Source organism: Ornithorhynchus anatinus, chromosome 4, assembly GCF_004115215.2.
Source record: "Ornithorhynchus anatinus isolate Pmale09 chromosome 4, mOrnAna1.pri.v4, whole genome shotgun sequence".
In the NCBI taxonomy this organism is placed as follows: Eukaryota; Metazoa; Chordata; class Mammalia; order Monotremata; family Ornithorhynchidae; genus Ornithorhynchus; species Ornithorhynchus anatinus.
In genome coordinates this window covers 27,641,321-27,656,571 of record NC_041731.1, presented here as the reverse complement: position 1 = coordinate 27,656,571, position 15,251 = coordinate 27,641,321, and the positions used below count along the sequence as shown (strand labels likewise).

Genomic DNA, 15,251 nt, shown 5'->3' with positions numbered 1-15,251 from the left:
CAGCCGGTCTACACACTGGGTCCACTGTCTTGAAAAACTAGATTCATTTTGGGGTTTCAACAAGGGAGCAGGGGGATAGGATTGCAAGGAGATACAGGGCTCATCCAGAGAATTTCTATTTTGTCTCAATGCAAAAGCTTCCAGAAGCAGCGTGGCTCAGTGGAAAGAGCCTGGGCTGCGGAGTCAGAGGTCATGGGTTTGACTCCCGGCTCTGCCACTTGTCAGCTGTGTGACTGGGGGCAAGTCATTTAACTTCTCTGTGCCTCAGTTACCTCATCTGTAAAATGGGGACTAACTGTGAGCCTCACGTGGGACAACCTGATTACCCTCTATCTCCCTCAGCGCTTAGAACAGTGCTCTGCACATAGTAAGTGCTTAACAAATACCAACATTATTATTATCAATCTTCCGAGCCTATGAGCAGTACTGAACTGGACCTGGCACCACTGATGAGTCCTAATCTCCTATTCTAGGGCACCAAGGAGACTTCTGTGTCCCCTTGATGTAGAGGAGAAAACCCTCTTTCTTCCTCTCCTTTATCCTCTGCCTACAACTGCCGTGCTCTGGTTTAAGAGGATAATTTTCCCCCATCCCTCTTCCCCAAGGTGCCTCTTTATGGTGTTTTGAGGAAAGCGAGACAAAGATTATTGAATGCATATCAGCCATCCAAAGGTATGTAGATGAAACTGGCTGAAACAAGGCTTGCTTTCTTCTGAGGCTTGTGAATTTGCTATGGTGATTCAGTTTAAGGTAACTGATAGTGAAAGTATGCCCTTCCCTGTATTGTGGCTAAGACTGCACATCAACAATTAGCCTTCGATTGCAAGTTAATAAATGGATGAACACCATATCATCAGTATGAACCCAAGAATGTAACAGAAAACAGCTGTACTGGGACAGAGCTATGATAACAGACCAACAAATCCTGGCCAAAAGACAAGACATTCTGCTGTTTCATAAACTTAATAAAACAATGGGGCTTATTAATACTGCTATTTCCCTAAGAACAGCGATTCCAAGAACTTAGATCAGATAGCTAAGTATGTAGGTCTGGTAAAACGGCTGCAACAAATATGGAGATTGATATAAAGAAAAGCCAGGCATTTAGGTGGTTCCATACACACTAGTTTCACATTCTAGCCCTGGAAAGTGCACTACTCTTGGAATCAGGACACTTGACTTCTAGTTCTGGTTCAGCCTACAGAGTATTGCAGTGGGCTATATTCCTGACCCCTACTTGCTCACTGCATTCCTTGCCCCAGTGGGAACATGAGTGGTAGGGTCGAGAAAATGCAAGAGGCACTGTGTGAGCCACTGGCCTTATAATCCATTCCCATTCTCGGTCCTCAAGTCTCACCTATAGTTCCTAACGGAGACTTAGGACAGTGCTCTGCACATGGTAAATGTTTAATAAATACCTTTGGTAGATTGTGACTTCATCATTAAGGACCTGATAATTAATTCTATATTGACCGCCAATGAGAAAATTATCCTCTTAAACCAGAGCACGACAGTTGTAGGCAGAGGATAAAAGCGAGGAAGAAAGAGGGTTTTCTCCTCTACATCAAGGGGACATAGGAGTCTCCTTGGTGCCCTAGAATAGGAGATTAGGACTCATCACTGGTGCCAGGTCCAGTTCAAGACTGCTCTTGGCACTACAACATTATAATGGCTCATGGATATTTTGATAGTGGATAAAAACTACCTTAATTTGGGGACAAACTATTTGCATATACCTGGTCCTCTAACTTGCAAAACATTTTCAAACATTTTATTCTCATGACATGCCTCAAAGAGGTATAGGGACAGATTTATTCATTCATTCATTCAATAGTATTTACTAAGCACTTACTATGTGCAGAGCACTGTACTAATGTACAATTCGGCAACAGGGACAATCCCTGCCCAAAGACGGGCCTACAGACTAACTTACTTATTTTATTATATCTCTCCTCTTCTAGACTGTAAGGTCCTTGTGGGCAGAGATCATGGGTATCAACTCTATTGTTCTGTATTCTCCCAAGCACTTAGCACCATGTTCTGTGCACGGCAAGCCCTCAATAAATAACATTGTTTGATTGATTGAATGAATTACTGGTATTCCCATTCTGTGGTACGAAACTGGAGCAAGATCCAAGATGCTCCCCAAAGTGGTTCCATTATTCAGTAACAGAGCCAGGATTCAGATTTAACATTTCCTGTCTTTCAAACAATCAATCATTCAATAGATTTTATTGAGCACCTACTAGGTACAAAGCACTGCACTAAGCCCTTCTGAGGGCAACTGAAACAAGACACAAATTCCCTTGCTTTCAAAGAGTTCACAATCTAAAGGCTTGTAAATAATCTTTCCCCTAGGATGGGCTGCCTGATCTTCTCCTGTGTACAGGAAAGTGGTTACTGGTAAGGTGGAGGGCAGTAAAAAGCTCTCCAGTCCTCAGCCTGAGCTGACAAGCCCTTGAACACAAATGGAGAGGGGGCAATGGTGATGTGGGGGAGGGGGAAGGGCGATCTTTAAAAAAATTCACATTCTTTGATTTTACCGTGGCTTATAAAACCCTTGAAGCTACAATTCCCGTTACAGTCTTCACCATAGAGGGGAGCTGCAAGGATGGTTTAGACCAGTGTCCTTATCCCATCCCTTAAGGATATGCCTTAGATTTGCTCAAGGGGAACCTGACTGTTGTCGTGGCTTCCGTCTGCTGCCTCTGTCAGCTAAGTCAGGTGGTCAGGTTTTACAGTAGGCCATGACTGCCTTGGACACTTGCTATAATTATTGCCATTTTAGTTTACAGCTTCAACCACACAGACCTGATCAAGATCCAGCTCTGGTCCCTGCACAATCTAATTTCTATTGTTCCACTATTCTCGATTCTAATAGAGGCCTATAGCCTCTATAATTCAGAATAGCCTGTTCTGCCTTAAGAAATGTTAAATCTTTCTTTACTCCACCCTTGACATTTCATTACAGCTCAAACGGCTCACCACCTCCCTCTTCTCCCGACCTTTATCTCCCCCACAAATCTCCTCCTTTAGCTGGGCCTTTTGAACTTTGCTGAATGCTGATTGGACCATCTAGTTGATCACAAGGGAGGCCACAGGAAGTGGAATGGCACTATTCTCGTCTCTTCCAGCTCACCAAAGCCTGGGACTCAATCTTCCCCCAGAGACAACAATGATGTTTCCCTTCAGAAGTATTTTAATTTCTTTCTACAACATCTGGTTATAGAATTAAAGGAGTTACCCCACCACCCCCACTCCTCTATCCACCACAACCCTCTCTGAAACATTCCCATCTGTCTCTGGCCCTTTTGCCCAATGCATGCATGAATCCGCGGCCTTACTGCCAACTTCAACTTGGTATGTTGAATATTTTTATGTCGTTCCTCCTTCCCTGTCCCACCCCAAACTCACGCTCCTAGTTTTTCCTCTTTGGAACATCTCAGTGACTCCAGCTTGTTTTGCTTGATTCTTCTTTTTCTACTTCTTCTTCTTTTCCTTATTAATATCACTTTGGTTTGGAGGGGGAAAATGTGTTTTAACAACTGCTCTGGAAATCTGGTCTGCATCTGAGGCGAACTGGATTTCCAGCAGGAAAGCAACCATGAACGAGGGAGGCCTTACCCTCCCTCCCCTTGTCTGCTGATGTCTGACTTGGGAAGCAAACAGGTGTCTAGATGGAAGGGGCCCCTCCCAGGTTGGACCACATCTCCCCAGTAACTGTGGACCCCACCCCTGCCCAGGAGTGGACTCGCTTTTCCGTCATTAGAGTGCCGATGGACTTCTGGCTTTGAATCTCGAGGGCAGGAGTGTTGCCCGGTTCTCTCCATTCTGCCCAAGTGCATGTTTTTCTTTTCTCTTTTAATGAGGGGAACAAAAGCCTTGAAAGCTGTTCTTTCCACATGTGGATGTCCTGAGGAAATTCTGGTCTGCCTGGCTGGAATGTAAGGAATGACTTGGGAAGGCTTGGCACTGAGTCTCCTCCCTGTCCTTTCTCTGCCCCAGGGAAGGGGAGAGAACATCCAAGCCCTGCAGGGATACAGAGGCACTCAGGGTTCAGTACTCCCTCCTAGTATGAGTTTGCAGAGAGGGGCCCCAGCCTGGAATTGTGCTCCCCAAGAAGAGATGGGAATAGGCAGAGATCCTGACATTTGGGCTGAAATGGGGGAAAAAGTGGATTTCAGAAGGCTAATTCATGAGGGTTCCTCCTTCCTGCAAAATTTTATCCAAGCTAGATGATGAACTGAGTCCAAAGTTCTGGGGGCAAGAGGGAGCCTGAATGATCCAGGGACTGTATCTATATCTCTTCTAGGTATCACTTTCCAAGTGCAGTGCTTTGCACATAGTAAGCACTTAATAAATACTCTTCCTTCTTCTCCTCCTTCCCCTTGTCCTTCTTCTCATCCTCCTCCAGCTTTTCCTCCTTCTCCTCTTCCTCCTCTTTTTCCCTTCTCCACCTCCTACTACTGTAGACTGTGGCAGATGGCTGCAGCTGACAATGGAGAATCGATGCTGATTTACCTTTTTGGTCTTGACGGTTGAGGCACAGCAGTCACCTCCATCGTAATTACAGAAGGCTCGGTTGTTGATGGCATCACAGTAGTTATCTCCCATGAAGGGCTGCAGAAGAGAAAGGAAGATGCCCCAAGAGGGGAAAGGATATTAGTTATGACTAGATGAGACTCAACTCAGGCAGAGAGGCCTCAGGACCCTAACTAGGTAGATACTGACTTGTACTCTCCAGGAAAACTCCTTGGACAGGAAGTTTAGGACTAGGGGGTCACACTGCTTCCTTTTCATATGTCTGATGTGTGACCTTGGTCAAGTCACTTAACCCTTTAGATTATAAATTCCTTGAGACCAGGAACCTGTATAGTAATGCACTTGTACTCTCCCAACCACTTATATAGTACAATCCTATGCTTGACTGATCAATTGATAGATTGATTGGGCAGGGAATGTGCCTCTGTTTTCTGGTGAACTTTTCCAAGTTCTTAGTACAGTGTGTGGTACAAAGGAGCCTTTCAATAAGTACTACTACTCTTACTATTACTACTGCTACTATGACTTCTTTTTTATGGAATTTGATAAGTACTTACTATGTGCCAATCAATCAAATTTATTGAGTGCTTAGTGTGTGCAGAGCATTGTACTAAGGGATTAGGGGACTATGTAACAATATCACCAACACATTCCCAGCCCAAAACAAGTTTACAGTCCAGAGGGACGAGCTTACAGCCAGGCACTGTATTAAGCTCTGGGGTAGGTACAAGCTAATCAAGGTTGGACATAGGCCATATCCCAAATGGGGCTAACAGTCATAATCCCTGTTTTACAGACGAGGGAACTGGGGCACAGAGAAGTTAAGTGACTTGACCAAGGTCACACATCAGACAAGTGGCAAAGCCAGGATTAGAACCCAGGTTCTTCTGATTCCCAGGCCCCTGCTCTATCCACTAAGCCATGCTGCTTCTACTCCTGCTACTACTACTCCTACTCCTTTATGCTACCTTGAAAATAAACCCTAGCCTGTCAGTCCTGGGTCTTAAAGAAATCAAAGATTCCTTGTATTAATTATGTAATGGTTTAGTTGAGAATCAGTCTGGGGAGCTAAAAAGATAACCCCTTGATTCTCCTTCCCATTCCCTTTGGTTTGCTTTATGGATTTATGCTAAAGGAGAGCGGGGGGGGGGGGGGGGGGAGGGCTTGCTGCAGGCAAACCACTGAGCCCAGTGAGGTGGAAAGTGGGGAAAAAAGAAGTTAGGTTGAATGGTAGGGAGAAAGGGATGGGACTGGGAAACTGAAAGCCCAAAAGGGATTTCAAGAGCTAGTTGGAGGTATTGGGAGAAATGTTTTGAAAGCTGCTTTTTCATTCTGGAGAAAAGAGAGGAGGGAAGACCAAAGGAAGGCAGGCAACCAAGACAAAAAAAAGAGAGCAGAGCTATCCCTTTCTCTCTCCCCCAGTCACATTGCCTCATGTAGCAAGATTTTGGCCAGTAAACTCTCTGCCCTGAAATCTTGCATCTCTCTAGTCCTGGAGAAACTTTAGTACCTTAGACCAAAGGGTATTAGGCTCACATGATGCCAGCACAAGCAGCAGAGTGGAGCAAAGCCTCCTTTAAAAATGTTCACAACTGCAGTGAATCCTGCCCTGGATAAGGGTCCAGTACAGAAATAGATGCCTTGAGTCCCTTGCAGATAGAGACTCTGTTAAGGTAAAACAGAGAAATCTCATATTGGAGTGGAATATGTGTGAACTCAGAGAGTCCACAGTGCTGAATACCGGGAAAATCCACAAAGAGCAGTGGAGAGAGGCTCGGAGGCTCAAGGGTTCAGCTCTTGAGCTGGGCCTTGTTCATGCGAATGCCATCTCTATAACCTTCCATTAAGAAAACTCCAGACTTTTCTGTTGACAGTCGGCTTGTCCTCCCCATTCTAACATTGTTCCCATTGTTGGAGGGAAACAAGGCTTCGATGAGCTCATCCAAACAGCCCTGTTCCCCGCTGGTCTGCCTGGGCCTTCAGTTGCCCACTGGACAGTCAGGCTATCATTAACCTGGTGACCCCACAGCATCCTCCAGTAAGTCTCCCTGGGCTACCAGGTTCAATTTCACCTCCCTTTTCTTGGCTCCTAAGGGCATAACAAAGACTGACCTTTCCCCCAGGAAGCTCTCCCAAAGGACGAGCCGTGAAACTAGTATGGGCCTGCGGGGGTGTTCGTGTGTGTGAGTGTGTAGATGTGTGGGGGTATTATTAGGTTCATCATCCGCCAGATGCCTCAAACCCAATCAATGGAGACTTCAGCTCTCTTTGCCCCAAAGGAGGCAATGCTGTAGGCTATCTCCTTCCTCATATGTCAAAGGACCAATCTGCAGTGAATTAAAGGATCCTGTTGTGGAAAGTGCTACCCAGGAAGGGGTATTTCTCTGAATCTAAAATACAAGAGAAATACCAGCAGGAAGGGGTCCAACCTTTGGTTGAAAAAGCATTCCTTCTCGGTACAAATAAGCAACACAAATGAAATAAATTTGCCCCTAAAATATTAGAAATACAAACCCAACACCAGCGAACTGCAACTCAAAGATCCAGAATGAAAAATAAATTAGAAATATGCCATCCCTTCATTTTCCAGAAAGAGGAATGAGCCATATAAACCAACTGTATGTGTGCCTGGTAGACAAATAATGTTTATTTTTAATAAAGTCTTTACATTTTAATTTATAATATGTCATCTATAAAACACCTTGGCCTATTTAGTAATGAAGCCAAAAAAAATTTGAAATTCTGTGTAGGAAAAACTAGAAGTTTGCTCTATATAGCTCTAAAGCAGCACTGAATGAATACATTTAAAATGCAAAGGAAGACGTTTCTCAGAGATCTGAACCCTCATAGCAGATGCAATACCTCCAGAAGAGAGGAGTTTCTCATGAGAATGAGAAGATTGTGAACGCATTGGTGGAAATGAGGGTGCAGGGACTAACTGTAGAACAATAACAGTGGGTGGGACTTCCAGACCCACCAGGTCTAGACCTTCTTGCTATTGGCACTATTCTGTCTCTCTGATCCTGACAGAGGCAGCTATTCTCAGTTCTCTTCTGTCTGATTAGCCTCATTGCTTACTCTGATTGGCCTCTCTGAATAAGAGATTTTTATTCACCCATTCTCCCACTAAGGGGAAACCTGAAGCCTTAAGATGAAGAAAAGAAAACCCTTCTTCACTCAGGAGGAGGAAAACTTATGAACTTTGCTTAAGTTGTACAGAAAGAAAATATCAGGAGGTTCCAGAGGGATTATGTCTCTAAAAGAAATACTGGGGGAGAGAGGGGAAACAGATATTAGGTGGGCCACCTCTAACTAGGAGGATGGAGGGCTGGGATGTTAGCCACCTCACAGTTCCTCTGAGCAACCCTTGGCCACTGTCAACAATGGAACTGTGGTCGGGATGGACCTCTGATGTGATCCAGGAATGGCATTGCTCATGGTCTGTAGTTTCTGGGTTCAGGAATGAGATCTCATCTTTAGCAGCATTGTCTAAAATATTAAGGGTAGATGGATGGATGGGGATGGATGGGTAGAACGATACACTGACAGAGGACTGAAGAGGTGCATATGGCTACCAGATTGGCCACGCCAATACCCAAGGAGGATCTTGGACATGCAGAAACCATGGCTTTGTGGCCAGGCCTCAAAAACTTTGATTTCCAAATGAATGGTAACATCAAGTGCTCCTTAAGGGCCCAAATAGGTTCCACTCCTTGTATGACTCCCAGTTCACTCAAAAGTATGCCCAACTGAAGACTGCAGCCCAAGGGAGTGAGGAAATGTGGTTGTCCCTCTCCCCTAAATCCAAGGACTCTAAGGTGATTCAGGATTGGAGTCTTGGCAGTTGTTTCCCTTTATGGTCCCTGGCATGGGTTCTGCTAAGGCAGATAGGTTGATATGTGTAATCAACCAATCACGCAATGGTATCTGTTGAGTGCTTACTGGACATAGAGCAATCAATCAAACAATTGTATTTACTGAGCACTTACTGTACATAGAGCACTGTATTAAGTTTTTGGAAGAGAACATTACAACAGAGTTGGTAGACACATTTGCTGCCCACAAGGAGCTGGGGAAAGCGAGGGCCTAGGGGAGAGCAGTGGGGAGCTTTTCTCCTAACCTGAATGTTCTTTAAATTGGATCTCTCTAGGTTCCTGGAGCAGAAGAGACCTCTCTGCCCCCTTTGGTGTGGCCTGTTTAAAAAACAGAGCCATTTGACCATCAAGTTCCACAAAGACCTAGATGAAAATAATAAGGATAATGATTGATAAGGATAATAATAATGATAGTAATAATAATAATTATCAGTATAGCCTAGTGGCTAGAGTATGGGGTTGAGAGTCTGAAGGACACCCAGCTCTGCCACTTGCCTGCTGTGTGACCTTGGGCAATTCATTTAGATTCTCTGTTCTTCAGTTACCTCATTTGAAAAATGGGGATTAAGACTGTGTTCCCCATGGGGGACAGAGACTGTGTCCAACCTGATTATCTTGCATCTATCCCAATGCTTAGTACAGTGCCTGGCACATAGTAAGTGCTTAACAAGTTACCACAATTTCACCCCCATTTCTCTAGGCTATAAGGTAGTTGGGGAAGGGAACTTAAAACTACTTAAAACTCTTAAAACTCACCTCCTCCAAGAGGCCTTCCCAGACTGAGCTCCCTCCTTTTTCCCTCTGCTCCCTCTACCCCCCTTCACCTCTCCACAGCTAAACCCTCTTCTCCCCCTTTCCCTCTCCTCCTCCCCCTCTCCCGTCCCACCCCCTCAGCACTGTACTCATCTGCTCAACTGTATATATCTTTACCACCCTATTTATTTTGTTTATTTTGTTTAATGAGATGTACATCACCCTGATTCTATCTAGTTGTCATTGTTTTTATGAGATGTTCTTCCCCTTGACTCTATTTATTGCCATTGTTCTTGTCTGCCTGTCTCCCCCAATTAGACTGTAAGCCCGTCAAATGGCAGGGACTGTCTCTATCTGTTGCCGACTTGTTCATTCCAAGTGCTTAGTACAGTGCTCTGCACATAGTAAGTGCTCAATAAATACTATTGAATGAATAAATGAATTAATGTGTCTGCTACATTGTTATATTGTACAGTGCTCTGCACACAGTAAATGCTCAATGAATAGGATTAATTGACAGATTGACTGACTAACTAATAAATAATAATAATTATTAAGCACTATGTGCTAAATCCTGTAATAAGATCTGGGATAGCTACAAGGCAATCAGGTTGGACCTAGTCCCTGACCCACAAGGAGCCCAGAGTCTAAGTAGGCTCATCCTCTAGACTATAAGCTCACTGTAGGCAGGAAATGTGTCTGTTTATTGTTGTATTGTACTCTCCCAAGCACTTAGTAATATTAATAATAATAATAAAGGTATTTGTTAAGCACTTATTGTGCGCCAAACACTGTTCTTAGCACTGGCATAGATACAAGATAAGCAGGTTGTCCCAAGTGGGGCTCGCAGTCTTAATCCACATTTGAGAGATGAGGTAACTGAGGCCCAGAGAAATTAAGTGGCTTGCCCAAGGTCACCCAGCAGTCAAGCGGCAGAGCTGGGATTAGAACCCACGATCTCTGACTCCCAAGCCCATGCTCTTTCCATTAAGCCATGCTGCTTCTCTAGTGGTCTGTAAGCGATAAGTGCTCAAAAAATGTGATTGAATTGAATAAATAGGAGGGAGAACAGGTATTAAATTTCTATTTTACAGATAAGAAGATTGAGGCCTAGAGAGGTTATTCAGCAGTAAAGTGGTAGAGTCAGAATTAGAGCACCAGGTCCTCTGACTCCCAGGCCATCTTCTTTCCACTAATAATAATGTTGGTATTTGTTAAGCGCTTACTATGTGCCGAGCACTGTTCTAAGCGCTGGGGTAGACATAGGGGAATCAGGTTGTCCCACGTGGGGCTCACAGTTTTCATCCCCATTTTACAGATGAGGGAACTGAGGCACAGAGAAGTTAAGTGACTTGCCCACAGTCACACAGCCGACAAGTGGCAGAGCTGGGATTCGAACTCATGAGCCCTGACTCCAAAGCCCGTGCTCTTTCCACTGAGCCACGCTGCTTCTCACTCACTCCACTAGGCCATGCTACCTCTCTAGCTCTATTCTGGGAGCAGACTCAGGCTTTCAAAACATCCTAAAGCAAAACATCTCCTCAGTGCTGAAGCTGCCTCTGTTCTGCTGTCTGGACAGCTGGTTGGGGAATCACTTAAACCCTTCAGGCAGCCCAGGGTGAACCTGGTTAATTTAGGGCTTCAAAACTCCAGGAGCTATTATCTCTCCTGAATTGGGGGATTGGGAGAACCTCAAAGACTGCCCCACTGGGAAATGGGAGCCACAAGGTGAGGTGACTGGGAGCCTACCATCCTGCTGATTTTCAGTTGAGGAAGAAAGATTCAGAGCAGCTGCATATGTAAGGTCCCAGGAGGCTTTGAAGACTGCTACTTTTAATTTATTTTATTTTTGCTTGGAAAAGAGAAATAAAAAAGCTAAATGAGAGGCTCCTTCATTCCAGGCAAATGTTTGGCTAAGAAAGGACATCATCCATTTGGGGAAACCAAAGGGAAGGCAAAGAGAGGAGCTGCTGCCTTTTGAAATGCCCGAGGAGAACTAATTTGCCCTCGTGCTCATTTGTCAGATTCCCAGAATCCTATTTCAAATGAAACAGGTCACCTGCTAAGAATAAGGGGACAGCCACTTCTCAGGAAGAAGTCATCCCCGGACAGTCTGTCCCCTCAGCAGATAAAGTATACCCTTTATAATACCAATAATTATAGTATTCAGTAAGTGCACTTATGTACCAAGCACTGTAGTAGGTACATGTTTATAGGGATGGACACAGTTCCTGAACTACTTGGGGCTCACAGTCTAAATAGGAGGGAAAAACAGATACTGAATGCCCATTTGACAGATATGGAAACTCAGTCGTAGGAAGGTTATATGTCTTGCCCAAGGTCATACAGCAGACAAGTGGGGGAGCTAGGGTTAGAACCCAGGTCCTCTGACTCCCAGTAAACACTAGGCAATGCTAGCTTTTTGTGCTATGAGATATGTGTTCTGAACACTGTTTGAAAAGACTGGATAAAAGCATATAGGATACCCTGGAGAAGGAAGAAGCTGAGACAAGGAGGATAATTGTGCTGTCTATGGTGATAGGAAAATCAGGGAAAGAACAGGCTGTGCTTTTATCTCTTTGCCCTCTGTGCCTCATGAGGTAGCCAGAATCCGGCATCATCCCTCAGAAAGAGGGAAATGAGTTTTCTCCACTTCCTTTTTGATTGACTCTGTATTGTTCTTGCTCTGAATGATTGGAGGAAGAGGAGAAGAAGAAGGAAGAGAGGAGGAGGAGGAGAAGGAGAAGAAGAAAGAGAAAGAGGAGAAAGAAGTGGTGGGAGGCTTAAATAATTATAATAATGGTATTTCTTAAGTGCTTACTATGTGCCAGGCACTGAACTAAGCGCTGAGATGGATACAAGCAAATTGGGTTGGACACAGTCCCTGTCCCACATGAGGCTCACAGTCTTTATCCCCATTTTACAGATGAGCCACGGAAAAGGGAAGTGACTTGCCCAAGGTCACACAGCAGAGACGTGGCAGGAGAGGGTTTAGAACCCATGACCTTCTGACTCCAAGTATCATGCTCCTTCCATTACACCATGCTGCTTCTCATTATAATTATTATATTATTGTTTTTTATTATATTAAAAAGGGAATTCTGATCTCCCCAACTTCTTAGACTATGAGTCATGAGTTAGACAAGAACTGTGTCTTATCTGATTGTCCTGCAGCTACTCCAGTGTTTAGTACAGTGTTTGGCAAAAAGTGAGTATTTAACAAATACCATTATTAGTATCATTATCATTATTATAAAACAAATTGCGGTTGCTATCTGACTCCCATATGACGTTCCTAACCTGATTCAGGCCATTTCATGGGTGCGCTTTTGACATAAACACTTGGGCCTTGTGGTTTCATCCTGAACATGCTGGACTGGACTCTTGGGAAATCTAAGTGGGAGACTCGGCCGGCTTTGACAGAACTTATGTAATGATACTTTGCACTTCTTCAGTATCTTTTAAGTCAGGGCTCTCTGATGGCTTTTAAACATTAACCACCTCCTGCAGCCCGTCTGAAAGGTAGCTGGAGCCGGCTGTTTCCCATACGAAGCTATGTGGCAAAGGGCCAGGTTAGAAGAATTGGCTTCTCTGTCTGAGCACAGTTTATGCTCATATCCTCTACCAATTACCTTGTAACAAAGTTTACTCCTAGTCCCCAGAGGCATCTGACTATTATAAGGTGAAGTTTCACTAGGTATCCCTTGTATTGTTTCAAAACACCTGAAACAATGGAGGCTTATTTGGGATTCAGAAGCAAATACGTTCCTAGGGGAATGTCCAATGCCGTCATGCAAATTAGCTCAGGCCCGTGGGCAGAAGAAGCCCAGAAAGAAATGCTGCCAGTCCCAAAAGAAATCAGCCACTGGGTACGGCGGTATCCTAATAACATGGAAAATACAGCTCATGTCCTGCTCCTTCTCTAGGCCAATAAATCCTGACTGCCACCAGATGCAAAACTGGTACAGCTTGCCTGTAAGTGGCAAGAGAGAGACGTTTGGTAAATAGACAGAAATTTTGTAGTTTTCTACAAGGTTGCCCTGAGGTCACAGAGACATCCAGTGGTAGAGGATAGCCTTTCTGATTCCTGAACTACTTAATCACTGTATTTCCACCAGTGCTGTTCCTAGGTGCAGTGATTCACAGAACACTTGGACCAAACCCTGTAGTAAAGTCCTGCTTAAGTATTCAGTTCACTAAGGAAGAATGAGGCAATCTGTGTGCTTACCTTTTTGGCTTTAAGTAAATATCTGAACTCTATTATAAAGGGGTGGGTTACTGTAAAAGTTTGCTATGCCCTCTAACTGTTGTTGTTGTTCTCCTTTCTGGGTCCATTACTGCTTCCCCCTTATCATTTTTCACCTGAAAGGGAAAGACCCTGGAACCTCAATGCTTTTCAGCCACTGGACAGAGTGGTGACAGCTATCAACTGAGGGGTACTCTCAAAAATATATATATATAGGTTGACCTCATTCACTTAGGCCACATTCATTCCCTTCAAAAAAAAGGAGAACTGCCTCCTTAGAAGGGTAAATATAAGAAGGAGTCATTTGGAGTCTCCTAACTATTTAGCACTCAGTTTTGAGCCGAGCTGTTTCTACACAAGCAAAGCAAAAGCATATTGCTTGCAAAATAATAATAATAACAATACTATGAGCTGGAGTGGATACATGCAAATCAGGTTGGACACAGTCCCTATCCCATGTGGGGCTCACTGTCTTAATCCCTGTTTTACAGATTGGGGAACTGAGGCTCAGAGAAGTGAAGTGACTTGCCCAAGGTCACTCAGCAGACAAATGGTGGAGCTGGGATTAGAACCCAGGTCCTTCTGACTCCCATATTCTATTCACTAGGCCACGCTGCTTCTCTAAAAAGCTCTAAAGGAAATGGCAGGCCCTTTCCAAAAAAAAATCCTCTGTGACCACATAAAAGTAAATTTCACTAGGATTTGGGCAGTGTTGAGGGTGAGAGGAAATGTGCTTCTGTTCGCCAGTGGCAAACAGTGTGTTAAACATCATATGCAACATTAGGTAAAGGGGAAGAAAGGTTTCTGGGTTTGACTGGATATGAACCTAGGGTCATTACCGGGTGGGGAGAGAATGGAGAGAAACAGGAGGAAGTAGGATTTCAGCACTCAAAGACAATTGGTATGTCTAAAAGAAACTCCTTCTAAAAGAAGGAAGTGAAGCTTCCTAGAGTTGATCTAATTTGCATAGTAAGCCACTGGACAGTGCTCACAATCATTTTTGCTCTTGGATGAAGCACCTAGATTCACACATGTGAGATAATAACAGGATAACTCTACTGGCAAGCATTTCATGAACTACTTGCATTTCTTATGCTACAATGAAGTGGCTATTGTCCTGGCTTTCCAGCATGACTGAGAAAAATATTCCTTTTAAAGCAGTATAAAGCTTGGTCACCCTTGCAGTCTTGATTTTGCTAATGGCTGAGGAGTTTTCCCACTCTTGGAAATTATCAGAGAATTTAGTGTGCTCGGGTTTCAAATTGGGGTCGGAAGTTGCAGGTCTCATGGTGGGGAAATATATCAAACGGATCCAGGCAGGATATACATTTACTTCCCTGATAGGGTCAAAAAGGACTGGGAAGAGAAAACCAGAGTAACCCAATTAATCAATCGATGGTATTTACTGAGTGCTGACTGTGTGAAGAGCATTGTACTAAGCACCCAGAGTTAAGGAGTTGTGTAAAGAACAGCTGGTTCTTTGATGAATGAAGCTTCACTTGTTCCAGATTACAAGAAAGGAGAAAGCATCCCAAATGAAATCCAAGTGTGGTTTTCTAGAAATCGGGCAGGGTGACCTGTAAATCTCTTAAACCCATACACTCTCCTTTCTGACACCATAATTCCATGTGATATGGGCCAACTAAAGGGTGAACTCCTTCCAGGGCAGAATTTCAGGCTTCTGTTATTTCAAATGAACTTAGCACAGTGTTCAGCACACAGTGCAGTGATGAGCGCGTGGTACTTCTGTACATATCTGCAATTTACTTACATATTAATGTCTACCTTCCCATCTAGACTGTAAATTCCATGTGGGCAGGGAATATGTCTATCAA

At 44.1% G+C, this 15,251-nt stretch overlaps 1 protein-coding gene across 1 annotated transcript in view; it reads right to left on the bottom strand.

Moving 5' to 3' along the window:
* PAPPA (pappalysin 1) overlaps positions 1-15,251 on the bottom strand; it is a 276,545-nt gene that overhangs the window by 14,759 nt on the left and 246,535 nt on the right. Inside the window, exon 21 of the mRNA XM_029063721.2 lies at positions 4,522-4,620. Coding sequence (XP_028919554.1) covers positions 4,522-4,620 — 99 coding nt within the window. The remainder of the gene's footprint in view (positions 1-4,521; positions 4,621-15,251) is intronic.